Consider the following 26496-nt stretch of genomic DNA (forward strand, 5'->3'; position numbering starts at 1 on the left):
CAGTTGTAGATGGACACAATACCTTTATTTTATTTTTATGTGGTGCTGAGAATTGAACCCAGGGCCATGCGCATGCAAGGCAAGTGCTCTACCACTGAGCCGCAACCCCAGCCCTCCTTTGCCTGGTTTTGAAATGGGTTGTTTTGTTGTTGAATTTGGAAGTTCATTATATAGTCTGTATATTGGTTGCTTATCACATATAAGACTTGCAAATATTTTCTTCCATTCTGTGGATTGCCTTTTATTCTGTTGACTTTATCTTTTAATGAACAAGTTTTTAAAATTTTTGTGAGGTCCAATTTGACTGTTTTTTTCCTTTATTGCCTGTATTTTGGTATCATATCCAAGAAAGCATTGTCCAGTGCAATATTGTCAACCTTTGTCCTAGATTTTACTCTGAAAGTTTTATACTTTTAGGTCTTACATTTAGGTCTTTGAAACATTTTGAACTAATTTTTACATATGGTGTTTCGAAAAGGCACAACTTTTTTTTTTTTTTTTTTTTTGCATGTGGTTACCCAGTTTTCTTCATGCTGATTATTTAAAAGGCTGCCCTTTCCCCATTAAATGGGCTTGGTGCCCTTCTAAAAAATGATTTGACCGTATATGCAAGGATTTTTTCATGGATTCTCTATTCCATTGGTATACATATCTGCCTTGATGTTTGTACCACACATTTTGATTACTGTAACTTTGTATTAAGACTTAAAATCAGGAAAGTTAAATTCCCTAGTTTTATTCTTTTTCAAGCTTCTTTTAATTATTTGGAAAATTTTAAGATTCTCTATGAATTGTAGGATGGATTTTTCTATTATTGAAAAAGTCATCATTGTGATTTTGTTGGGGTGAGGGGTGCACTGGGGATTGAAACCAGGGGTTCTCTACCACTGAGCTACACCCCTAGTCCTTTTTATTTTGCTATGATTATTTATTTATTTATTTATTTATTATTGGTGCATTATAGTTGTACATATTCATATTTCACTTATTTGTATACGCACACAATATAATAACATAACTTGGCCAATATCACTCTCCAGGTTTTTCCCCTTCCTCCCTACCTCCCACTCGTTGGTCCCTTTCCTCTACTGATAGATCCACCCCCACTTTTGTTTTCCTTTTTTCTCTCTAGGTTCCACATATGAGAGAAAACATCATAGGACCTTTGACCTTCTGAGTTTGACTTATTTCACTTATCATGGTGGATTCTAATTCCATCCATTTTTCTGCAAAGGCCATAATTTCATTCTTCTTTATGGCTGAATAAAACTCCATGGTGTGTATGTACCCACCTTTTCTTTATCCATTCTTCACTGATGGACACCTAGGCTGGTTCCATAGTTTGATTATTGTGAATTGTGCTGTTATAAACACAAATGTGCATGTATCACTATAGTAAGATGACTTTAATTCTTCAGGGTAAATACTGAGAAGTGTATAGTTGGATCATATGGTGGTTCCATGCCTAGTCTTTTGAAGAGCCTCTATACTGATTACCATAGTAGTTGTACTAATTTACAGTTCCACCAATAGTGCAAAAGTATTCCTTTTTGTCCACATCCTCTCTAGCAACTATTACCATTTGTATTCTTGAGACTACCATTCTGACTGGCGTGAGATGAAATCTCAATGTAGTTTTGATTTGCATTTCTCTAATTGCTAATGATATTGAACATTTTTTATGTATTTGTACTTTCATGTATTTATTGGCCATTTGTATTTCTTTTTTGAGAAGTGTCCGTTCAGTTCATATGCCCTTTATTAATTGCCCAGCCCTTTTTATTTTGAGACAGGATCTAAGTTGTCCAGACTTTGAACTTGCAATTCTCCTGCCTCAGCCTTCTTAATCTTTGGGATTTTGATAGGGATTGCATTGAATCTGTAAATCACTTTGGATAGTATTAACATCTTAACATTAAGTCTTCCATTCTATGAACATGGAATTTCTTTCTATTTAGTAAGCTCTTCTTTAACTTCTTTTAACCACATTTTGTAGTTTTCATTGTACAAGTCTTTCACCTCCTTGGTTAAACTAATTCCTAAATATTTTATTCTTTTTGAGGCTATTTTAAATGGAATTGCTTTCATAATTTCCTTTTCAAACTGTTCATTGTTAGTGTATAAAAATGTAACTGATTTTTATAAGTTGACTTAGTATCCAGATGCTTTGCTGAATTCATGTAGTAGTTTGTACATGAGCATGTGCTCTTTTTTTTAAAAAAAAAAAGAGAGAGTGTGAGAGAGAGAGAGAGAGTTTTTTAATATTTATTTTTTAGTTCTCAGCGGACACAACATCTTTGTTTGCATGTGGTGCTGAGGGTCGAACCTGGGCCGCATGCATGCCAGGCGAGCGGGCTACCGCTTGAGCCACAGCCCAGCCCGAGCTTGTGTTCTTGAACCTTGTAGAACAATGTTGAATAGAAGTGGCAAAAGTGTATATCCTTGCTTTATTCTTGAGTAGAGAAAAAACTTTCAGTGTAACCATTGAATATAACATTAGCTATGGGTTTTTCAATATAAAACTTCTGTTATGTTGAGGTAGTTTTCTTTTTTCCTGTTATTGAATGAACTATTAGTAATTTCAGGGCCTAATTAACTCCCAATTAAAGCATCCTAATTTCTTTCTGTTTCCACAGTGTTATTCATTATTACTTTCACATAAGACAAATTGTAACACAACATAGTTTTTATACTTTTTTTTTTTTTTTAAAACCCTTCGTCAATTTTTTTAATATTTATTTATTTATTTTTCGGTGGGCACAACATCTTTGTTTGTATGTGGTGCTGAGGATCGAACCCGGGCCGCACGCATGCCAGACGAGCGCGCTACCACTTGAGCCACATCCCCAGCCCAATATACTTTTTTAATATTTATTTTTTAGTTGTAACTAGACACAATACCTTTATTTATTTATTTTTATGTGGTGCTGAGGATCGAATCCAGGGCCTTGCAAGCGCTGGGTTCTAGGCAAGTGCTCTACCACGGAGCCACAACCCCAGCCCTAGTTTTTACACTTTTTACCAATTGGTAACAAAAGTTTGTTGGAGGCAAAAGACTGAGCTAATAGATCGAGGCTTGGTTGTTTTTAATTTTGTAAATTTGCTTTATCTCATGGGAGCAAAAATCTTTTTATTTATTAGAATAGAGACAAAAATTTTATGTATTAGAATCGTTCTACAAACACATGTTTACAACAAAATAAACCACTGTCCATTAAGACACAGTAATGCAGATTTAAGAATGCTGATGGTCAATCTCAGTAGCAAAAGCAGAGCTGTCCTCATTGGTCTGATTATTGCTGTCTTGATTATGTTTTCTTTACAAACTGGATGCTGGAGAATGTCTGGCCAAAGCTTGATTTTTTCCTTTTTCCCTTTTCCTTCTCTCTCTCTTTTTTTTTCCTTTTATCTTCATTTTTTTTTTAGTTGTAGATGGACATAATACCTTTATTTTATTTATTTTTATGTGGTGCTGAGGATCAAACCCAGTGCCTCACACATACGAGGCAAGTGATCTACCACTGAGCCACAACCCCAGACTCCAAAGCTCAATTTTTTTAAAAGTTCATGATACCTTTAATGCCCCAAAACACAGATAATTAAGAACTATAATGTCTTTAAGGGATTTGTCTGATTACAATGTCCAAATCAACACTCTGTAATGGAATTTGAATGACACATTTAGATGTGCTCAACCGACATCAAATGTCTACCCATAGATAGGGTTGGGGTTGTGGCTCAGTGATGGAGAGTTTGCAAAGCACAGGTGAGGCACTGGGTTCAATCCCCAGCACCACAAAAAAAAAAAAAAAAAAAAAAAAAAAAAAAAAAAAAAAACCCTAAATAAACAGAAGTATTGTGGTCCATCTACAACTAAAAATATATATTTTTAAAATGTCCACACGTAATTATCTCTTGCTCTAATATTTCCTTAAAGGTTCTCACATTTCGAATTGGAAATCACCCAGGAGTCCTGAACCCTAGTCCAGCTGTGGAGGTTGTACAAGTGCGCTTCATATGTGCCCATCCTGCCAGTATGTCCATAACACCAGTATACAAGGTGCTAGCTGGTGCCCAGCCCTGTCCTCTGCCTCAGCACAACAAACAACTGGTAAGCATCAAGTCTGTTTCCAACTAGGCATTTTTGTTTTCCATGCTTTAGAGGCAGGGATATGAAATATAGCTTTTGTCTCATTAAAGTCAAGGTAACTTTTTTGTTACTCATTTTCTAATAGTGAGTAAACTGTTAGACTTGGTAAACTTAGTGACATGACTGTGCTTGTTGTACACAGTCAGCTTGTGATTATGACAATAGACAACGGAGATCTCTCCTAATCACTTCCAAAAGGTTTTGCTAATAGGCTTTCATAATAAATCTTTTAGCATTGTTAATAAATAATAAAATTTAATGATGAGCAATAATGTAGTTATTTTGTATGTAGCAGAGAAATGAAGAATTAATTGTCTAATAATGATTTGTCTAATAAATTTTTAAAAAGTGAATCAGGGACTGGGAGTGTAGCTCAGTGGGCGAACTTTCACATTCCACGTGGGAGGCACTGGGTTTGATCCTCAGCATCACATAAAAATAAAATTAAAAACGTCTCTCTCTCTCTCTCTCTCTCTCTCTCTCTCTTTCTCTCTCTCTCTTTAAAAAAAAAGGCTTAGTATGCCTTTTAAAAAAAATAAAATGAAGGTATTGTGTCCATATACAACTAAAAAGCTAGAACATTGGACTATATAATAAATGAGGTTGACTGTAATCCTAATCATGGGAGAAGTCATTACTCACCCTATACAGAACAGAACAATCTATTAATTTTCCCCATTTTACAGATGAGAAAACTCAATGTGTTAGTCAGCTTTTCATTGCTATAACTCAACTAGCTGACAAGAACAACTTAAATGAGTATAAGTTTATTCTGAGTTCAAGGTTTCAGAGGTACCATCCAGCTTGACTGACTCCGTTGCTCTGAGCCCAAGACAAGGCAGAGCATGATGGTATAGCAGGGAATAGCTGTTCCACTCATGACATCCAGGAAGCAGGGGGTGCTGATGGGGCCACAAGGAAGATCAGTTCTTCCAGGGTACATCCCTAGTGACCCACTTTCTTCCTCAAGCCAAGCCTCACCTACCTACAGTTACCACTCAGTTAGTCTAGTCAAACTAGAGTGGACTGATTAGGCTACACCTCTCACGATTTAATCATTTCACCTCTGAATAGTCCTGAATTAACACAGGAGCTTTTGGGGGACACCTCATATCTACACCACAACACTGGGCTGGGGTTGTAATGCAGTAGTAGAGCACTTGCCTAGCATGTGTGAGGCACTGAGTTCAATTCTCAGGACCACATATAAATAAATAATTATTTTTTAAAAATCAATGAATAAAGCTAAACCACAACACTGAGGCTTTTAGAAGTTGAGTAACATTCCCCAAAGTCATCAACTAGAAAGTAGTACATCTGTCTGATCACAAACATGTTATTAACTTTATGTTGTACTGCCTTATATTATTAAAGAATAGTATGAGATGTTACAGGTCTAGAACCCAGATTTTTTTCAGAATCAAATTCCACACTAAGTATTATCATTTTAATTTTATGAATGATTCACTTTTAAAAATATATTTTAGTTGTATATGGACACAATACCTTTATTTTATTTTTATGTGGTGCTGAGGTTCAAACCCAGTGCCTCCCACGTGCGAGGCAAGAGCTCTACCACTGTCCACACTCCCAGTCCCTGATTCACTTTTCAAAAAGTATTTCTGGGCTGGGGATATAGCTCAGTGGAAGATCACTTTATTTGTGATGAACCCAGCCTAATTCCATCTTAAGATTGTGAGCCATCTCAACACAAAGTCATGAAAAGTTAATTTCTGTTTTACTATAAATTACTGTGATTTCTAAACGTGTTTGGAGTTCCTCCTTGTGCCTTGAACTCACCCATGTCTGGCTTTCCCTGACCAGATAACAATCCTCTCTAAAACCTTAGCCGTGCCTCATAAATTCTGATGTTGGGATCTAAATTTATTCCCTACCTTGAAATGTTAAGCCATTTAGATAATTAACGTACGATCTTCCTTTGTATTATGCTTGTCAAAATCCTGTTATCTGTAAGTTCTCAAGACACCCCCCCTTTGCAATTTTTTGTGCTATAAAACCTTATTCCTGGAAAGCTGGAGTGCTGGTCTCTAGCCCAGGTTGGGAGAGACAGCCATTGATCACTCTTTTTTGTGTGTACACAATACAAGCTTGCTTTAATTTTATTTAAAATTGGAGTCAGTGGTCTTTTCTTTGCATCGGGGTTCAACACTTGCCTTGCCTGTGTGAGGTCCTCGGTTTCATCCCCAGAACTGCAAAAACAAACAAATAAAATGAAAAAATCACAAACACTACAAGTGGAATAGAACCAGCTTTACCCCTATAGCATAATTATCTTCAATGTCATTTTCTATTCATTTCAAATAATTCAAGTTTACAGAAAAGTTACAAAAAATGTTTTCCCTGAACCATTTGAGTTAGAGACATGATTCTCTATCACCTTTCCTATATATATTTATTTTTATACTTGAGATATGATATTTAAGTCATATAGTTCAACCTCTTGAAATGTACAATTTAAAGTTATTTAGGAACCACCACACCACCTTACTCCAGCTCTTTTTGTTGTTCTTGTTTGCAGTACTAGGGATTAAAACCATGGCCTTGTGCCCTTTAAATTTTGAGACATGTTCTAAATGGCCCAGCCTGGCCTCAAACTTGTGATGCTCCTGCTTGTCTCCTGAGAAGCTGGCATTACAGGCATCCACCATGCCTGGCTTCCAGATAATTCTCATTTTCCACAGAAGTCACATACTAATTAGCAGTTGCTTTCATTACCTCCTCTTAGCTGCTGTCAATCACTAATATAGTTTTTATCTCAATGGATTTGCCTATTTAGACATTTCATATAAATCATATAATGTGTGTTACTTATAAAAGTTTAGCTTCTTTCATTTAGCATGTTTTCAAAGTTCATTTGTGTTGTAGCATTTATCAATACTGTATTCTTTTTTGTGTGTGTGCTTGAATGGTAATCCATTATGTAGAAATACTACAATTTGCTTTTCCACTAATCTGTTGAATGGATGTGTTGTTTCTATTTTGAGGCTACCAATAAAGTGCTGCCATGAATATTCACATGTTTTCATTTCTCTTAAGTATGTATCTAGAATTGGAATTGTTGAGTCATATGTTAACTCTGTTTAGTCTTTTGAAGAGCTGCATTATTTTACATTTCCCCTAGCAAGGTATGAGAATAGCAGTCTTTATCCTTGCCAATACTTGCTTTTTAAAAAATACTTTTTAGTTTTTTATAGTCGGACATAATACTTTTATTTTATTCATTTATTTTTATGTGGTGCTGAGGATGGAAGCCAGTGCCTCGCATGTGCTAGGCAAGTGCTCTACTGCTGAGCTACAACCCCAGTCACCCCCACCCCCAATACTTGTTAATGCTTGTCATTTTGATATAACCTTCCTAGAGGATATGAAGTAGTATCTCATTGTGATTTTTATTTGCACTTCCCAATGACTAATTAGATTATGCATCTTTCCATGTGTTTATTGGCCATCTGTATATCTTCTTTGAAGAAATATATTTTACCAGCTTTTTTTCAGATCTTTTGCCAGCTCTTTTCCCCTTATACTGAAGACTGAACCCAGGGCCTTGCACATGCTACTAAAGCACTCTACCACCGAGCTATATCCCCATTTTCTATTTTTGGAAGAAGTTGAGAATTATTGCATTCATTGTTCTTTAAACATTTGGTAAAATTTATCCGTTAAGTCATCCACATCTTTCTATTGTTTTCATTTTGAGATAGGATCTTGCTAAGTTGCCCAGGTGGTCCTGCCTCAGCCTCCTGAGTAGCTGGGGTTATTGGCATATACCACCACACCTAGCCTTTGACAGTTTTTTTTTAATTGAATTGTCTTTTTATTCTGTTTTAAGAGTTCTTCATTTCATATATTCTAGATACAAGTTCCTTTTCAAACTTGATTTGCAAGATTTTTATACTGTTTTATGGGTTTTCTTTCACCTTCTTGATAGCATTTTTTTGAAGCACAGAAGTTTTTAGTTTATCCAATTAATCATTTTTTTGTTTTTGTTGCTTATACTTTTGGTGTAGTATCTAAGAAACTATCGCCCAATCCAAGGGCAGAAAGATTTATGACTTTGATTTCTTCTAAGAGTTTTATAGCTCTTAATTTTGTCCCCTGATCCATGTTGAGTTCATTTTTATCTATAGTGTGAGGTAGGAATCCATCTTCATTCTTTTGTATGTGAATATCCAGTTGACTCAGAACCATTTATTATTAAAATTATTCTTTTTCCTTTGAGTAGTCTTGGCATTTTTATTGAAAATTTATTAACCATAAACATGAGAATTCATTTCTGAACTCCAAAATTTATGCTATTAATTTTTGTGTTTGTGGTGAGGGGGATTGGGGATTTAACATAGGGATGCTTTGCCACTGAGCTACATCTCCAGTCCTTTTTTTATTTTGAGATAGAGTACTACTAAATTGCTGAGGCTGGCCTCCAACTTGCAAACTTCAGCCTCTCAAATTGCTGGGATTACAAGAAAGCACCACTTTTTGATGCTATCATAAATGGTGTTATTTCCTTAATTTCATTTTCAGATTATTCATTGCTAGTAGTAGAAATACAACCGAGCTGGATATGGTGGCACATGCCTGTAATCTCAGGAACTCAGGAGGCTGAGTCAGGAGGACTGTAAGCTCAAGGCCAGCCTCAGAAATTTAGTGAGACCTTCAGCAACATACTGAGATCCTATCTCAAAAATAAAAAGGACTGTTGATATAGATCAGTGGTATAGCACCCCTATATTTCATCCCCAGTACCAAAAAAGAAAGAAAAGAAAATACAATTGCCTTTTACGTATTGATTTTGTATCTGCAATATTGTTGCACTCATTTATTAATTCTAATAGTTTTTTGTTGTTGTTGGATTCCTTACAGATTTCTATATATAAAACCATGTCATCTGAAAATAGAGATGGTTATACTTCTTCATCTGTAATCTGGATGCCTCTATCATTTTCTTGCCTAGTTGCCCTGACTAGAACCCTCCAGTATAATGTTCAGGAGAAGTAGTGAGAATAGATATCCTTATACTTTTTCTAATCTTATGGGGAAAACTTCCAGTCTAGACCATTAAATCTGATATTGGATGTGGGTTTTTCACAGATGACCTTTCTAGGCTGAAAAAGTTGTTTTTTAATTTGTTGAATTTTTTTGATCATTAAAGAGTGTTGGGGGCTGAGGATATAGCTCAGTTGATGGAGTGCTTGCCTTGCATGCACAAGGTCCTGGTTTCGATCCCCAGCACCAAAAAATAAAACAAAACAAGAGTATTACATTTTGTCAAATGCTCTTTCTGCATCTGTTTTTTCCTGTATTAATTTGGTATAGTATATGGATTTATTTTCATATGTTGAACCAACTTTATATTCTTTGGATAAATTCTACTTGGTTATGGTATATAAACCTTTTTATATACTCCTAAATTCAGTTTGCTCAAATTTATACATTTATGTACTTATGTAGGTACTAAGAATTGAATCCAGAGGCACTTTACCAAAGAGTCACATCCTCAGCCCTTTCTATTTTTCCTTTTGAGATAGGGTCTTGCTAAATTGCTAGGGCCTTGCTAAGTTTCTGAGGCTAGCCTTGAACTTGTGATCCTTCAGCCTAGGCCTCTTGAGTCGCTGGGACTACAGGTGTCTGCCACTATGCCCAGCCTAAGAATTTTTAAATTTCTCCCTTAAGCTCTTCAATGATATACTCATCATTCAAAAGTGTGTAATTTTTGGCTTGAGAGCGGTGGTACACACTGTAATCCCAGCTACTTGGGAGGCTAAGGCAGGAGGATTGCAAATTCAAGGTCACCTGCAATTTAGTGATACCCTGTCTCAAAATAAATAATGCAAAGGACTGGGGATGATGTAGCTCAATGGTAAAATGCCCCTGGGTTTAACCCCTAGTGTAAAAAACGAAAATATATCTCTCAATCTCCCTGTGTTTGCATAGTTTCTATACTTTTTTCTTGCTGTTGGTTTCAAAAAAATTTCATTATGATCTGACAAAATTCAAGGAATTATCTAATTTTTTTTTTTGTATTTGCCAACATGTGCTTAATGTCTAATGTGTGATTTATTTTGGAGAAAGTTCCATAAACAGCTGAAAATAAAATGTATTCAGCTATTGTTGGATAAAATATTCCATAGATATCTATTAAATCCATTTTGATCTAAAGTATAGTCTAACTCTGTTGTATCTTTGTTGATTTTATGTCTGTATGATTTATTAGTAAGACTGGTAAATTGAAGTCACCCACTATTATTGTACTGGGGCCCATCTGTCCCTTTTATCAAGTGGTTGGTTTTTTTATGAAATTGGGTACACTGACATTTGGGGCATAAATATTTACAATCATTATGTCTTCTTGTCAGATTATTCCCCTTACCAATACACAGTGACCTTCTTTGTCTCTTCTAACTAATTTTGGCTTGAGGTCTGCCTGTTGAATACAAGAATAGCTACTTCTACTACCATTTTTGGGTTCCGTTTGCATGGACTATTGTTTTCTATCCTCTGAATCTGTGAATGTCTTGCTGGTGAAGAGTGCTTCTTAACACAACATGTACTTGGGCCTTGTTTTCTAATCAATCTGCCATCTTATGTCTTTTTTTGTTTGTTTGTTTGTTTTGTTTTTGGTGCTGGGGATTGAACTCAGGGACTCTCAACCACTGAGCCACCTCCCCTGTGTTAAACCACGATGCAAAGAAAAGACCACCAACTCCAATTCAAGTCAAATTAAAGCAAGTTCGCAAATCCAAACGGCCGGGGCTCGCTCTTCCGAAATCAGTGGGAATAGAAGACAACATTGCAGCTCTCTAGGAATGCAGCTTTATAGCACAGAAAGTTGCAAAAAAGGGGGTGTCTTGAGAACTTACAGATATCAGAATTTTGACAAGTATAACACAAAGGCAGGTTAATGATCTAAATGGTTCAGCACTTAGGGAGTAAAATTAGATCCCAACATCAGAATTTATGAGGCCCCACTAAAGTTTCAGAGAGGGTCCTTATCTGGTCAGGGAAAGCCAGGCATGGGTGAGTTCAAGGCACTGACAGGCATTCCAAGCAAGTTTAAACATCAAAACATGGCCAGGCTAAATAGAAATCTCAATATTTCACAGAAAACAGAAATGAATCCTTTATAACTTGTGACAAGATGGTTGTCCTGATTGTGCCCAGCCAGACTGCAGCACCTGATCACCCAGCCCATTTTGGATTTTATTTAGAGACAGGGTCTCACTGAGTTGCTCAGTGCCTTGCCATTGCTGAGGCTGGCTTTGAACTCGTGATCCTCTACCTTCTCCCAAGCCGCTGATATTACAGACATGCGCCACAGTACCCAGCTGAGTTTATGTCTTTATTTAGAGAATTAAGATCATTTATATTCAACATTATTATAGAGAGGTATGTATTCTTTCCTGTCATTTTGTTTTATTTCTAATGTCTGGTTCATTTCTGACTCTCGTTTGCTTATCTGCTCTTCTAATTATATTTCTTTTTTGTGCTCTTTTGGTTGTTTTTATCTTCTTCTCTGTGTAGGATTCCTTTAAATATCTTTTGCAGTGCTGTCTTAATCAGCATTCCTTTAGTTGATGCTTATCTCTTGGAAAGTTTTTGTTTTTTCTCCAATTCTGAAGGACAGCTTTGCTGAATATTGTGATCTAGTTGACAGTTATTTTCTTTCAGGGCTTGAAATATATCATTCCATGCTCTCCTATCCTTGATTTTCTTTTGAGAAATCTGGTGCTGTTCTGGTAGGTTTGCTTGTATAAGTCCCTTGGAGCTTCTCCCTTGCAGCTGTTAAAATTCTTTCTTTATTCTGAATTATTGGCATTTTGACTATCATATCATGGAGCGGCTCTTTTTTGGTCGTCTGTATTTGGAGTTACAAATGCTTACAGTATGTTGCAGGTTCATCTTATTCACAAGTATTTACAAGATTAGAGTTTTTTTTTTTTTTTTTTTTTTTTTTTGCTAATTCACTGAATAAGTTTTCTGTGCCATTAGCTGTCATCTTCATTCCTTTCTTGAGATCTAAAAGGTTGTGTTTTTGGGGGGTTTTTTTTGGTTTTGTTTTTTAGGGTACTAGGTACCCAGGGGTACCTTATCACTGAGCTACATCCCCATCCCTTTTATTTTTTATTTTGAGACAGAGTCTTGCTAAATTGCTGAGGTTGGCCTCAAACTTGTGATCTCCCTGCCTCAGTTTCCTGAGTAGCTGGGATTATAGGCATGTACCATGGTGCCTGGTTGAGACTTTATTTTTTTTAACTTAAAAAAATTTTTTGTAGTTATATATGGATAGCATCCCTTTATTTTGTTTACTTATTTTTCATAAAAATAAAACAAAAAAAGACCCTCAAATAACAATGGTAGAGATAGTCATCCCTGAGCCACAGGCCCAGTCCCTGGCTGAGACTTTAGAGTCCTAAATTTTGTCTTTTAATATTGTCCCAGAGATCTATTTGTAGTTTCTTTTTATTTCTATTGTTTTTTTTAAATTATTGTCTGAATGTTATAGTTCATCCACCTTGTCCTTAAGCCCTGATATTTTTTCTTCTGCTTCATCTAGTCTATTCGAGAAATTTTTCACTGGGTTTTTTATTTGACTTATTGTGCCTATCTATCATTTCTAAGATTTTTGTTTGGTTCTTTTTCAAACTCTCTCTTTAATGAAATGTTCTTTCATATTCTATGTTATGCTCCTTAATTCACTACTTAGTTCTTCTTTTATTTCATTGATCATTTGAACTATCAAATTTTAAAATTCTTTGACATTTCCTTTACTTTAGTAGCTATGGATTCAGTAATTGGGGAGTTTTGAACTTTTGGAGGAATATTATTTCCTTGCTTTCTCATGTTATCTGTGTTTCTGTGTTGAAATTTGCACTTCTTTTGGGATAAAAATCTTTACCATTGTTATTTGAGGGTCTTTTTTTGTGAGCTGATTTCTGTTTATGATGGGCCCCAGTCTAAGGCTTTATCTAAGCCCCAAAGCACCTACTCAGCATGTTAAAGTGCTATAAGTGCTATGCTTAATCCAACTCAATTTTGAGAGGAGAGAGTAACCACCATTAATAGCTATAGCTTTAAAGAAAAATTTATATCAATATATATATTTATATCATATATAAATTTTAAAAATTAATTATACACACACACATAGAGACACATTAAAAACTTGTTGTAGCTGGGTGTGGTGGCACACACAGGTAAACCAGGTGAATCAGGAGACTGAGGCAGGAGGATCATAAGTTCAAGGCCAGCCTCAGCAACAGCATAAGACCCTGAACAACTTGGTGAAACCTTGTTTCAAAATATAAAAGAAAAAGGAATGGAGACCTAGTTCAGTGGTAGAAAGCACCCCTGGGTTCAATTCCCAGTACAAAGAAAGAAAGAAAGAAAAAAAAAAAAACTTGATGAAAAATATTCTCTGTGCCTTCATCAAACAAAAGAAGAAAGGGGAACTGATTATATAGAATAGGATGAAAAATTATGTACTAAAGAAAATAAAATTAATATTAAACTATATAGAAAATAGAAAAGGGAAAGAAGGGACAAGGGAGATTTAAAAAACAGTGTAGGAGAGGAAAAAGAAACAGAAGAAAAATGAGAAGAGAAAGAAAGGAAAGAGACTAAATATGAGAGATAAGAAAGAAGAGAAAAATCTAATTGAGTTATCAGAAATACCTAACATTATATAAAAACATGAAATGACAAGTAGTGATGTAAGCTAAACAAACCAACATAGAATACCACACAAGTGAAATAAAAAACAGATATGAAAAAAGACCAGAAGTCCTCTAGCCAAGATTTAGCATGAAGAGACTTCTTCCAGGTGCTTTAAGTTCTGAAATCCTCAGGCATTAGAGGCCTGGCCAATGCCCAAGCTGGCTGCATATACCCTGGCTGGCTGTAGGACTGAAGGCAGCTGACTGCATTGGGCTGGAGAATCTCTCAGTCTCTGGCTTCCAAAAACAACATGGAGTTCAGCCACCTAGTCTATTCATGCAGTCTTCTCCATGCCCCCGTCCTCCAGAGTGAACTTAGGCAGCTCTGCATCTTCTGCTGTGGGCCTATGAGCCAGAGTGCTCCACGGGAATCACGTTTCCCCAGCCTGGTAGTCAGATCCCTGTCCCACTCTGGTAGCCATTTTGTGCTCTCAGGGATTTCTTGGTGTGCAGAGAGAATCACACAGGTCTAGAGTTAATTGCAAATACTTCAGCCCACCCTCCCTTCACATGGACATAGTGACTCTGGGAATTCTACTGCTGGCCAGGGCCCATTTGTATTGTAGAGGGATATCCCCCACCCAGCAGATTGAACCCTTTCTGGCATAGGTGGGGTGCTTCTTTTGCACCTGAGAGTCGTTGGTGTTCAGAGAGTGAGCCCAACCCCGTCTGTCCCTGCTGCTGGCCAGTGGGTTTCACCAGATTTAGACTAGAATATCCAGATAACAGTGATTTCATTGTGTAAATCATTCAGATGGATTGCTACCAGGTCGTTGTCTATGGCACTTTGCAGCAATCTTCAGGGGAGATGAAGATGCAGGGGATTATGTTTTCCTAAGATTCAAGTTTAGACATGACTCCAAAAGATGGTTCCCCCACTACTACCACCACAGTTCTCTGCTCGTAAACTGAGAAAAGCAGAGTACTTCTCCTAATAGTCACCTATGCATTTCATGGTCTAGCTAAATTCTGATTAACTTTATATATATTTATATTAAATCTCAGTACATTCCCTCAGTCTCCCACTTCACTGAGTACCTGTTCTCCAGCTCTTTTTTTTTTTCTTCTTCTTTTTTTTTTGGTACCAAGGATTGAACCCAGGGCATTTAACCACAGAGCCACATCCCCAACCCTCTATGCCACTCTTAATGCAGTCCTCCTTCCTCACTTTCACAAGTAGCTGAGATTTCAGGCATGCATCACTGTGTCTGGTATTTTCTTTTTATTCATGTCAAAACTTTTTTTTTTTTGGTACCAGGGATTGAACCCACCAGCATTAAGCACTGAGCCACATCCCCGGCCTTGATTTGTGTTTTATTTAGAGACAGGGTCTCACTAAGTTGCTAAGGGCCTAGCTAAGTCCCTGAGGCTGGCTTTGAACTCACAAACTTCCTGCTGCAGCCTCCTGAGCTTCTCAAATTACGGCCCTTTGCCACCACATCTGGCTCAAAACATTTTCTAATTCATAATTTCTTCTTTGACCCATTGGTTATTCAGGAGTGTTTTAAGTTCCACACATTTTTTGAATATCACAAATATTCAGTTACTGAGTCCTAATTTCATTCCGTTGTTATTCAAGAACAACTTTCTGATTCAAGTACTTTTACTGAGACTTCTGTTCAAACACATGGCCTATGCTAGATGATGTTCCATGTGTTCTTAAGAAGAGTGTATCCTAGGGCAGGGGCTGTAGCTCAGTGGCAGAGCTCTTGCCTAGCGTGTGTGAGGAACTGGGTTTGATCCTTAGCATCACATAAAAAAATAAACAAATAATATAAAGTCATTCTGTCCATCTACAACTACAAAGAAAACAATTTAAAGAAAGAAAGAAGAGTGCATCCTAGCTGGGTGTGGTGGTGCAGTCCTGTAATCGCAGCAGCTCAGGGGGCTGAGGCAGGAGGACTGCAAGTTCAAAGCCAGCCTCAGCAACTTACGGAGTCCCTTAGCAACTCAATGAGACCCTGTCTCTAAATAAAACTAAATAAAATAGTTTTTTTAAAAAGGACCAGGGATGTGGCTCCACCCTGGGTTCAATCCCTAGTACCCCCCCCCCCCAAAAAAAAAGTGTATCCTGCTGTCCTTGCAAATAACAGATATCTGTTAGTTCTAGTTGGCTTATAGTGCTGTTTAAGTCTTTTGATCTCCTGTCCATTATTGGACAGATATGACATGTCCAGATGTGGATCTTATCAAATTTATTTGTGCCAGAAGTTCTTTGAGCTTCTTGAATGTTCATTGTTTCTCATCAGTTTGTTTTCAGCCATTCTTTCTTTCTTTTTTTTTTTAAGGTGGACACAATATCTCTACTTTATTTATTTTTATGTGGTGTTGAGGATCGAATCCAGTGCCTCACACTTGTGAGGCAAGCGATCTACTGCTGAGCTACAACCCCAACCCCCATTATTTCTTCAGATATTCATTCTTCCTCTTTTTCTTTATTTCTCCCTTCAGTTTTGTCACTTTTTGCTTCAGGTATTTTTGGACCCTGTTGTTAAGTCCATATACATTTATAATTGTTACATATTTTAAATAGATTGATCCTTTTGTTATACTATAGTGCAGTTCTTCTGTTGTTGTTCTAAATAGTTACACTTGACAGTAGAGTGCATTTTGACACATCATACATAAATGGAGTATAATTTCCCATTCTGCTGGTTGTACATGATGTAGAATCACACAGGTCATGTAGTCATATATACATAATAACATCAGATTCATTTTACTTACCTTCTTACCCCCATACTCCTCCCCTCCCTTCACTCCTCTCTGTCTAATCCAAAGTAACTCTGTTCTTCCATAGCCCCCCACTTATTGTGAATTAACATCTGAATATGAGAGAAAACATTCGGTCTTTGTTTTTTGGGATTGCTTATTTTGCTTAGCATGATATTCTCCAGCTCTGTTAATTTACCAGCAAATTTCATTCTTCATTAAGGCTGATATTCCATTGTGTATGTATACCACATTTTCTTTATCCATTCATTTGTTGAAGGACACCTAGGTTGTTTCCATAGTTAGCCATTGTGAGTTGACTGCTATAAACATTGATGTGGCTATGTCACTATAGTATGCTGATTTTAAGTCCTTTGGGTATAAACCAAGGAGTGGGATAGCTGGGTGTGAAATGGTGGTTCCATTCCCAGTTTTCTGAGGAATCTCCATACTGCTTTCCATAGTGGTTGCACCAATTTGCAGTCCCACCAGCAATGTATGAGTGTGCCTTTTCCCCACATCCTCGCCAACACTTATTGTTGCTTGTATTCTGATAAGTGCCATTCTGACTGGAGTGAGATGGAATCTTAGAATAGTTTTGATTTGTATTTATGCAGAGTTAGCTCAGGCTCTACAGTTTTAAGACACAGTCCCCAGAAAGACTGCTCTCACTTCAAATAGCCACAACTTGAGGGGCTTACAGGCCACCTTTACTCCTGACAAACGATTTGATGATTTATTAAAATTACTTACTAAGGGGGCTGGAGATGTGGCTCGAGCGGTAGCATGCTCACCTGGCAAGCGCTGGGCACTGGGTTTGATCCTCAGCACCACATAAAAATAAAATAAAGATGTTGTGTCCACCTAAAACTAAAAAATAAATTCTCTCTCTCTCTCTCTCTCTCTCTTTCCCTCCCTCCCTCCCTCTTAAAAAAAATTACTTACTAAGGGGCTGGGGATGTACCTCAGTTCTAGAATGCTTTAGCATGGGTGGGCACTAGATTCAACCCTCAGCACCAGAAAACAACAATGATAACAAAAGAATGACTCATAGTTACAGTTTTATTATAAAGGAAATGAAGCTGTTATCAACAAAATGGGAGAGGTCTGGGAGGGTCCTAGACCGAATCTTCTGTGCCCTCTACCCATCAAATTAGGATCTGGTGAGAATATATCAGGTAGAAGTTATCAGTGTATTTACCAATCAGGAAGTTCTACCAAGCTTTGGTGTCCAGGTTTTTTAATGGGATTCCATTATGTAAGCATGACTGATGAAATCATTGTCGATGTGACTGTATTCAATCTCCAAAGCCTCTTTTCTCTCTGGAGATTAGGCTGATATTACCTGACTCAAAGCACCATCCTTCTAATCACATTGTTCTTTCTGTTCTGATCAGTCTTCATCCTGAATCATCATTAGCATAAACTCAGGTGTGACCCAAGAGGCCCACCATGAGTAAAAATTCAATCCAACTGCTCAAGAAAGCCCAAGTGAGTGGCTGGGGTTGTGGCTTAGCGGTAGAGCGTTCACCTAACACGTGCGAGGCGCTGGGTTCGATCCTCAGTACCACATAAAAAAAGTAAAATAAAATGCATTGTGTTGTGTCCAAAAAATAAATATTAAAAAAAAAAAAGCCTAAGTGTTTAGTAATAACCCAGCAGGAACTGGAAACAAAAAACACTCAGTTAGAACAAGTTTTTTTTTTTTTAATTTTTTATTGTGACAAGTTTTTTTTTATCATTCTAAAATGTCCTTCCTTTTCTCTAGTAACATTTTTTTTTTGTTTTAAAGTCTACTTTTCTGATATTAATATAAATACTCCAGCTCTTTTTTAAATTACTGTTTGCAAAATATATTGTTTTTTCCTCAACCTTGTACTTTTAACCTTTACTTTTCTCTTGTAGACAACATATAACTGGATCATACTTTTTATCCATTATGCTAATCCTGGACTTTTTATCGGCATTTAGTGCAGTTACTGACAAGGTGGGAGTCATCTCTGCCATTGTGCTACTTGTTTTCTCTGTCATGAATCTGTTTTGTTCCTTTATTTCTCCATTTCATCCTCCTTTTGTGGTAGATATTTTACAGTGTACCATTTTAACTTTCTTGTTCTTCTATTGTATTTTTGTGTGTGTGTGTGAATGATATTTTATTTAGTCATGTTTGTTTATAACGGAAACTGTATGAATTCAAAATTAATATCCTTGCCCTGTGAGCTTCTTATAACACACCAGAAAAAATGGTTTCAGCCTCATGCTCCACATTGTTCTGCTGAGCTTTGTCCAAATAAGCCTTTACAAACTGGCTACCATCCAGTCTTACTCAGATTTTCTTGCCCACAATTTCATTTGCGAAGACCAAGTCCTCAAAGATCATTTCAATCATAGCAGTCAGAATGCAGTTGCTGGGACATTTGTGCTTATTTTTTGCATGACTTTTTTTGAGTTAGCTTAGGCAGAATTCTTCTTTGAGAAATAAAGATAATGTGCTTCCTGCTGAGTTTTTTCTCCAATTCATGTACTAGTTAGATTTAGACTTTCTAGAAAGATTTTAGTTAAGGAATGAGAACAAAGATGATAACCAATTTGTGACCATCACCAGCTTCATTTTCCTTGACTGTTGTTATGTTCAGCTTCCTTAGCTGAGCCTAAAGTTCCAACTTCCTCTCCAGCTCAAGAAGAGCCTGAGGGATGCTAAATTCAAATCAGGCTAGTTTCTTGACTTTGGCCTTCACTGTCTTCCTACTGAAACTGAATATGACCTTTTCCTTGTTGAATGCCTGTTTAGAAAGCTATATTATTTTGAGTTTTTTTTTTAAGTTGTTTCCTTGAGGATTACAATTAACATATTAATCTTAAACAATCTAGTTTGGAATAAGAGCAACTTAATTTCAGAAATATATAAAACTTTCACTCCTGTATAGCTCAATTTCTTCCCCCTCTTTTTGTGCTGTTAGATTACATAGTTATATATTGAAAGGAAAGTGACCACAACACTCGGAGCAACCAAAAGATCTTTATTGCAGCAGTGCAACAAAGAGAAAGGAAAGAAGGAAAGAGAGAGAGAGAAAAGAGAAGAGATGAACAGGGAGAGAGCAAGAGCAAGAGAGAGACAGAGAGCACGTGTAAGAAAGATAAAGAGCAAGAGAGAGAGAGCAAGAGAGAAAGAGCAAGAGAGAGGGGGGCCTGGCAGGAGGGAGTTTTTATAGCCCAAATCTAATGGGGCCTCTGGGTCTGCAAGCTGCCTTGTTGGCCCAAGGGGGGGTTAAGTGTTCAGCCTTGAGCAGGGTTGAATGTTCAGACTTGAGGCAAACAGGTGATAAAGGACCAGATAGAGGGGGTTTGAGTGTGTGGGCTATCTTGCAGCCAACATCTGTTCAGCCTGCCCTGCAGACAACACAGTTCAGCCTGCTCTGCACCCAACATATATCAAATGCCCATCCAACAGATTTATAACTATTGCTTTATACATTTGTCTTTTAAATTAGGAGAAAAATAATTACAAACAAAAACTCATTTCTTCTGTCTCTCTTTAAGTTCTCTGATTCTTTCTTATTCTTTCTTTTTTTTAATATTTATTTTTTAGTTGTAGTTGGACACAATACCTTTATTTTTATGTGGTGCTGAGAATTGAACCCAGTGCTTCGCACATGCTAAGTGAGTGCTCTACCGCTGAACCACAACCCCAGCCCCTCTTATTCTTTCTTTTAATACAAGGTCTCGCTAAGTTGCTTAGGGCCTCGATAAGTTGATGAGCCGGGTATCAAACTTGGAATCTTTCTGCCTCAGCCTCCCAAGCCACTGGGATTATAGGCATGTGCCACCATACCCAGTTACCTTTTCATTTATCATGGGGCAGTTCTGCTAGCAACAAATTCTCTCCATTTTTTTTTTAATTTTTTTTTAAAGGGGGTGGAGGGAGAGAGAGAATTTTAATATTTATTTTTTTAGGTTTCGGCGGACACATCTCTTTTTGTATGTGGTGCTGAGGGTCGAACCCGGGTCGCACACATGCCAGGCAAGCATGCCACCGCTTGAGCCACATCCCCAGCCCCTCTCCATTTTTATTAGATCTTAGGATATCTTAATTTTTCCATTTTGAAAGGATTGCTGTGCTCAATATACAAATCTTGGTTGGAGCTAAGGGTGTAACTCAGTGTTAGAGCACTTGCCTAACATGCACAAGGCCCTAGGTTTGATCACCCACACTGGAAAAGAAAAGAATTCTTGGTTTGTAGTCTTTTTCTTTTCTTTCTTTATTTTTTTTTGGTACCAGGGATTGAACTCAGGGGCACATCCCCAGCCCAATTTTGTATTTTTTTTTTTAATTAGAGACAGTCTCACTGAGTTGCTTAGCGCCTCACCATTGCGAAAGCTGGCTTTGAATTTGCAATCCTCCTGTCTCAGCTTCCGGAGCCACTGGGATTGTAGGCATGCACCACCATGCCTGGCTAGTCTTTTTCTTTTGTCATTTAAAAAAAAAAAAAAAAAAAAAAAAAAAATATATATATATATATATATATATATATAATATGTAAATATGTTTTGCACATATTTATTTATACATTATACATAATTTTTATTATTTTTTTTTAGTTTTAGGTGGACACAATATATTTTATTCATTTATTTATATGTGGTTCTGAGAATCGAACCCAGTGCCTCACACCTGCCAGGTGAGCGCTCTACCACTGAGCTATAACCCCAGCCCTCTTTATTTTATTTCTATATGGTGCTGAGGATCGAATCCAGTGCCTCATGCATGCTAAGTGAGCACTCTACCACTGAGCCACAACCCCAGCCCTCTTTTTTCACTTTGACTATGTCCTCTCACTGTTTTCTGTCCTTCATGATCTCTGATGAGAGATTAACTGTTAATTCCTTGAAGGATCCCATATAAATATAAATCCCTTTTTCTTTTGGCTTTACAGTTCTGTTTGTGTCTTCAACATTGGACAGACTATGATATGTCTAGATATGGGTATCTTTGAATTTATGCAAGGAAATTATTGACCTTTTTTCTAAGTCATGTACTAGCTTCTTTTAACTCCTTGAATATTTAGTGTTATTCATCAGTTTGTTGGATTTTCAGCCATTATTTCTTCAAATGTTCATTCTTTCTCTTTTTCTCCATTATTTCTTTTTCTAGCACTCCCATTTTGCTATTGATACACAAGATGATGTCCCACAGGTCTCAGAAGCTTGTTCATTTTTCTTTATTCTTTTTTCTTTTCTGTTCATCAAACTGGATAGTCTCAATTGAGCTGTATGCAAGTTCTCTGATTCTTTCTTCTGCCTGCTCAAGTCTGCTATTGAATTTGTCTAGTAAGGCCGGGTGCAATGGCTCACATCTGTAATCCCAGTGACTCGGGAGACTGAGGCAAGAGGATCACAAGTTCAAGCAATTTAGTGAGGCTCTAAACAATTTAGTGAGACCCTGTCTCAAAATAAAATATGAAAAAGGGCTGGGGATGTGGCTCAGTGGTTAAATACCCCTGAGTTCAATCCCTGGTACGGGAGTAATGGAAGAAAGGAAGAAGGAATTTGTCTATTGAATATTTCATTCCAGTTATTGCACTTTTCAACTTCAGAAACTTCTTTTGGTTCTTTTATTTGTTTGTTTGTTTGTTTGTTTTAGTAGTTGTAAATGGACAGAATGCCTTTATTTTATTTGTTTATTTTTATGTGGTGCTGAGAATCTAACTCAGTGTCTCACGCATGCTAGGCAAGTGCTCTGCTGCTAAGCTACAGCCCCAGCCCCATTTTGGTTCTTTTTTTTATAACTTCTGTTCCTTTAGTGATATTCAGAATGAAAGGAGACATCATTCTTATATTTCTTTTTTTTAATATCTTTATTTTATTTTTATATAGTGCTGAGGATTGAACCCAGTGGCTCACATATGCTAGACAACTGCTCTACCGCTGAGCCACAACCCCAGCCCTCTTATATTTCTTTTGGTTATTTAAACATGACTCCTTTCAGTCTTTGAACAAGATAGTTGATTAAAAGTCTTTGACTTGCTGGGCATGGTGGTGCATACCTGTAATCCCAGCAGATCAGAAGGCTGAGGCAGGAATGATTAGTCCCCGGGGTTCAATCCCCCCAAAAAAGTTTTTAACTACTAAATCCCAAGTTTGAGCATCTCAAGGATGAGAGTTTGTAGCCATGTTTTAAGACTGCTATGTAACCCATGATTTTTTGAACAAATTCTATTTCTTATCTCTGTACAATGAAAAGGTCTATTCCCCAATATCAATGAACCAACATTTTTTGTTTCTAATTATTATTCCTCATTTAAGAAAATCAGAGCACCTGGGAGAAATAACTGATTCCAGCTCAATAATGAAAGTACAACATGAGCCCCAAACAGCTTCTGTTAGGAAGCAAGGATTTTTCTCAAAGACTAATGGTATATTCTCAAAAAGAAGTGGCATGAGAAGGCTCCTGATAACGAAACTGTAGACAGTTTGAGCATTAAAATGATAATGATAAAAATATCAAGTTAAAAATAAAATCCATGATGGTATAGAGATGCTTAAAATTATAATAAGGAAAGTACCATAATGTTAGCTCACTAGAGTGCTTGACCCTGGGTCCCCAACACTGCCCCCCCAAAAAAATTATAATAAGAGAGAAAGAAAAAAAGGAGGGAGAAATAAATCAAGGATGAAAGAAGAAAGGGAAGGATGGAGAAGAAAAAAGGAATGTTCTTTTCCAGAGAAATGCCAGCTTATATAAAAGGAATCATGGAATTAGAAATTTTGTCTTTTTGGTACTGGGGATTGAACACAGGGGCACTTGACCACTGAGCCACATCCCCAGCCCTATTTTGTATTTTATTTAGAGACAGGGTCTCACTGAGTTGCTTAGGGCTTCAAAGTTCCTGAGACTGGCTTTTAACTCACAATCCTCCTGCCTCAGCCTCCCAAGCCACTAGGATTAGAGGAGTGCACTACTGCTCCCAGCTAGAGATTTGTCTTTTTGTAACCTTATTGTAATAATTGGCCCTGGCTAAAGTTCTTAATGGATTTTTAAATTAGCAGGTAAAAATTGTTGGGAAATGGGATATTCTCAAGATTTCAAAATACCATCCCAAACTCTGGAAACTGTACTTTTAAACTAGAGAGATCTCTAGCAGCAAACACCACCATTAGCAGATGATCAGATTTGTTATTACTAATAGAACAGTAATATGACATTACGTGTAATGATGTGCTAAATAATGTTTAACGGACCTGATTTGTAATATTTTCTAATTTCTGTTATGTTCTTACTCCCATCATGATCAATTTCAAGCTATGAATATGGCATCACCATTCTCAGAGTTGTAAAGAGGAGGTACTAACAATCAGCTTGCCTGTGAGAAAGCTCCGGTGTAACACTAAATGCACTTTCTGGCATAACAAGTATAAATCACATATTAGGTGATTTTGTAAAATAATCATAATAATAATACTTTTTTTTTACTTGTGCTGGGAATTGAGCCCAAGACCTCCCACATGCTAAGCATGCATTCTGCTGCTGAACTACACCCCCAGCCACAAAGTTTAATCTGAATATAATCATGAGAAAACAACCAAAGAAATTCAAAATATAGGACATTCAACAAAAAAACTGGGCTAGACTCCAAAGAAATCAATGTCATGAAAAACAACAAAAAAGGGCAGAGGTATCTTCTTTTTTTTTTTTTTTGGCACCCAGGATTGAAACCAGGGGGCACTTAATCACTGAGCCACATCCCCACTCATTTTTTTTAATATTTATTTTTTTTAGTTTTAGGTGGACACAAAACTTTTTATTTTATTTTTATGTAGTGCTGAGACCCCGCGCATGCCAGGTGAGCTCGCTACCGCTTGAGCCACATCCCCAGCCCCCCACTCATTTTTTATATTTTATTTTGAGACAGGGCCTCACTAAGTGGCTGAGGGTGGCTTTGAACTTGCAATCCTCCTGCTTCAGCCTCCCATGCCACTGGGATTATAGATATGTACCACCATGCCTGGAAGATATGATTTTTCTACATTAAAAGAAACTAAAAGAGATAAATAACCAGAGATGAGGATTTAGTTCAGTGGTAGAGTGTTTGCCTAGCATGTGTGAGTCTCAAAGTTCCACCCCAACACCAAAAAATAAAAAAGAGAGGGAGAAACAACCAAATACAACATGTACATCTTGATTAACTTCTAGATCAAAACTAAAAAACAGAATTAATAGACACTTTAGGGGACATTTTGGGAAATTAAAATGTTAACTATAAATTTGATGACATTGAATCAATGTTAATATTCTTGCATATGGGAATATGTTTTCTCTTACATAGCAGAATGTTTTCATTCTTAGGAAATTCATACTGTAATATTTAGGGGCAAAGTGCCATGATGCCTATATTACTCAGAAAACAAAACAAAACAGCCCTCCTCCCCATACAAGGAAGTTAAAAAAGAAGAGGGAGAGAAAGAAAAAGTTAATATAATTAAATGTTAAGAAGTAGTTAATCAAGCCAAGTGTGTTAGTACACACCTGTAATCCCAGCAACTCAGGAAGCTGAGGCAGGAAGATAACAAGTTTGAGGCCAGACTCAATAACTTAGACCCATCTCAAAATAATAAATTAAAAGGTCTGGGGATAAAGCTTAATGGGTACCATCCCAGTACCAAAAATTAAAAAAAAAAAAGAAAAAGAAGAATTGGTGAATCTAAATGAACTTTATACAGGTATTTATTATACTTTTCTTTCAAAATATCCATTAGATTTGTAAAATGTTAAATTAGAAAGATTAGGACCTGGGTACTGTAGCTCAGAGATAAAGTGCTGGCCCAAGGCCCTGGGTTCAATCCCCAGCACCACCAAAAACCAAATAAATAAAATAAAAAAGATGAGAGGAAACATGATCTCTAGCTTCAAGGTTATCTTACCACCTCTTAGGCTATTGGGTTTTTTGTTTTTTTTTTTTCATTATCCTTTCATTTTAATGCAGATTCCTGTATCAAGCCTGAGGGACACAGTTCTGGAACTGGCATTGTTTGATCAACACAGGAGAAAGTTTGATAATTTCAGTTCACTAATGCTAGAATGGAAATCTTCCAATGAGACACTAGCCCATTTTGAAGATTATAAGTCAATGGAGATGGTAGCCAAAGATGATGGCAGTGGGCAGACCCGGTTACATGGTATTGTGAACATTTATGAATCTTTTCTTATGCTATTTCTGCTAAATGGTTCACGCTAAGTATTTCCTTACAGGTGAGGGTTTTACTTTGGATTTTATGATATATCATCTTTCATCTTTGTATTTTTTAGAAAACCTACAGGTAGATTTCCTTGTGTGCAAAGCTAAGGTCTAAGGCCTAACATTTCTCATAAGGAGATAAAAGTAAATTAATTTTAAAATGTGGTGATTACCTATCATTTGCCTGACATTATGGAAATATTATTAATTTATTAGCAAATATTAATTTAATGGCTACCATGTGTAGGGCACTCTGCTAAGCATTAGAGCCATATGGTGAATAAGGCAGGCATGGCCACTGCCCTCATAGAGTTAGTTTAGTGGGAAAGTCAGCCTTCAAACATTATAACCGTATTAGTCCCTTTGAAGGGCAAATATAGGGTGCCTTTAGACCTTATAATGGGGGACCTGACCTAGTTAAAACAAAGAAGCCTACCTTGAGAAAACAACACTTACGCTGAGACCTGAAATGGGTGGTGGGAAAAGAAAGTACAAAGAAGGAGCTGAAGACCAGGTGCAGTAGTGCACACCTGTAATCCCAGCAGCTTGGGAGGCTGAGGCAGGAGGATCACAAGTTCAATGCCAGCCTTAGCAATTTAGCAAGGCCCTAAGCAATTTAGCAAGACCCTCAAAACAAAAATTAAAAGGCCCAGGGATATGACTCAGTGGT

At 37.0% G+C, this 26496-nt stretch overlaps 1 protein-coding gene and 1 pseudogene across 2 annotated transcripts in view; one reads left to right on the forward strand and one right to left on the reverse strand.

Annotated features, from left to right (window-relative positions):
- Nup210l (nucleoporin 210 like) overlaps positions 1–26496 on the forward strand; it is a 119112-nt gene that overhangs the window by 54144 nt on the left and 38472 nt on the right. For both annotated transcript variants that reach the window (XM_027920851.2, XM_027920852.2), the window contains exons 16-17: positions 3938–4111; positions 25575–25767. In XM_027920851.2, the coding sequence (XP_027776652.2) occupies positions 3938–4111; positions 25575–25767 (367 nt within the window). The remainder of the gene's footprint in view (positions 1–3937; positions 4112–25574; positions 25768–26496) is intronic.
- Positions 18765–20448, reverse strand: LOC114079569 (small ribosomal subunit protein eS7-like; annotated as a pseudogene).

The sequence above is a fragment of the Marmota flaviventris genome, chromosome 10 (genome assembly GCF_047511675.1).
Source record: "Marmota flaviventris isolate mMarFla1 chromosome 10, mMarFla1.hap1, whole genome shotgun sequence".
NCBI lineage: Eukaryota > Metazoa > Chordata > Mammalia > Rodentia > Sciuridae > Marmota > Marmota flaviventris.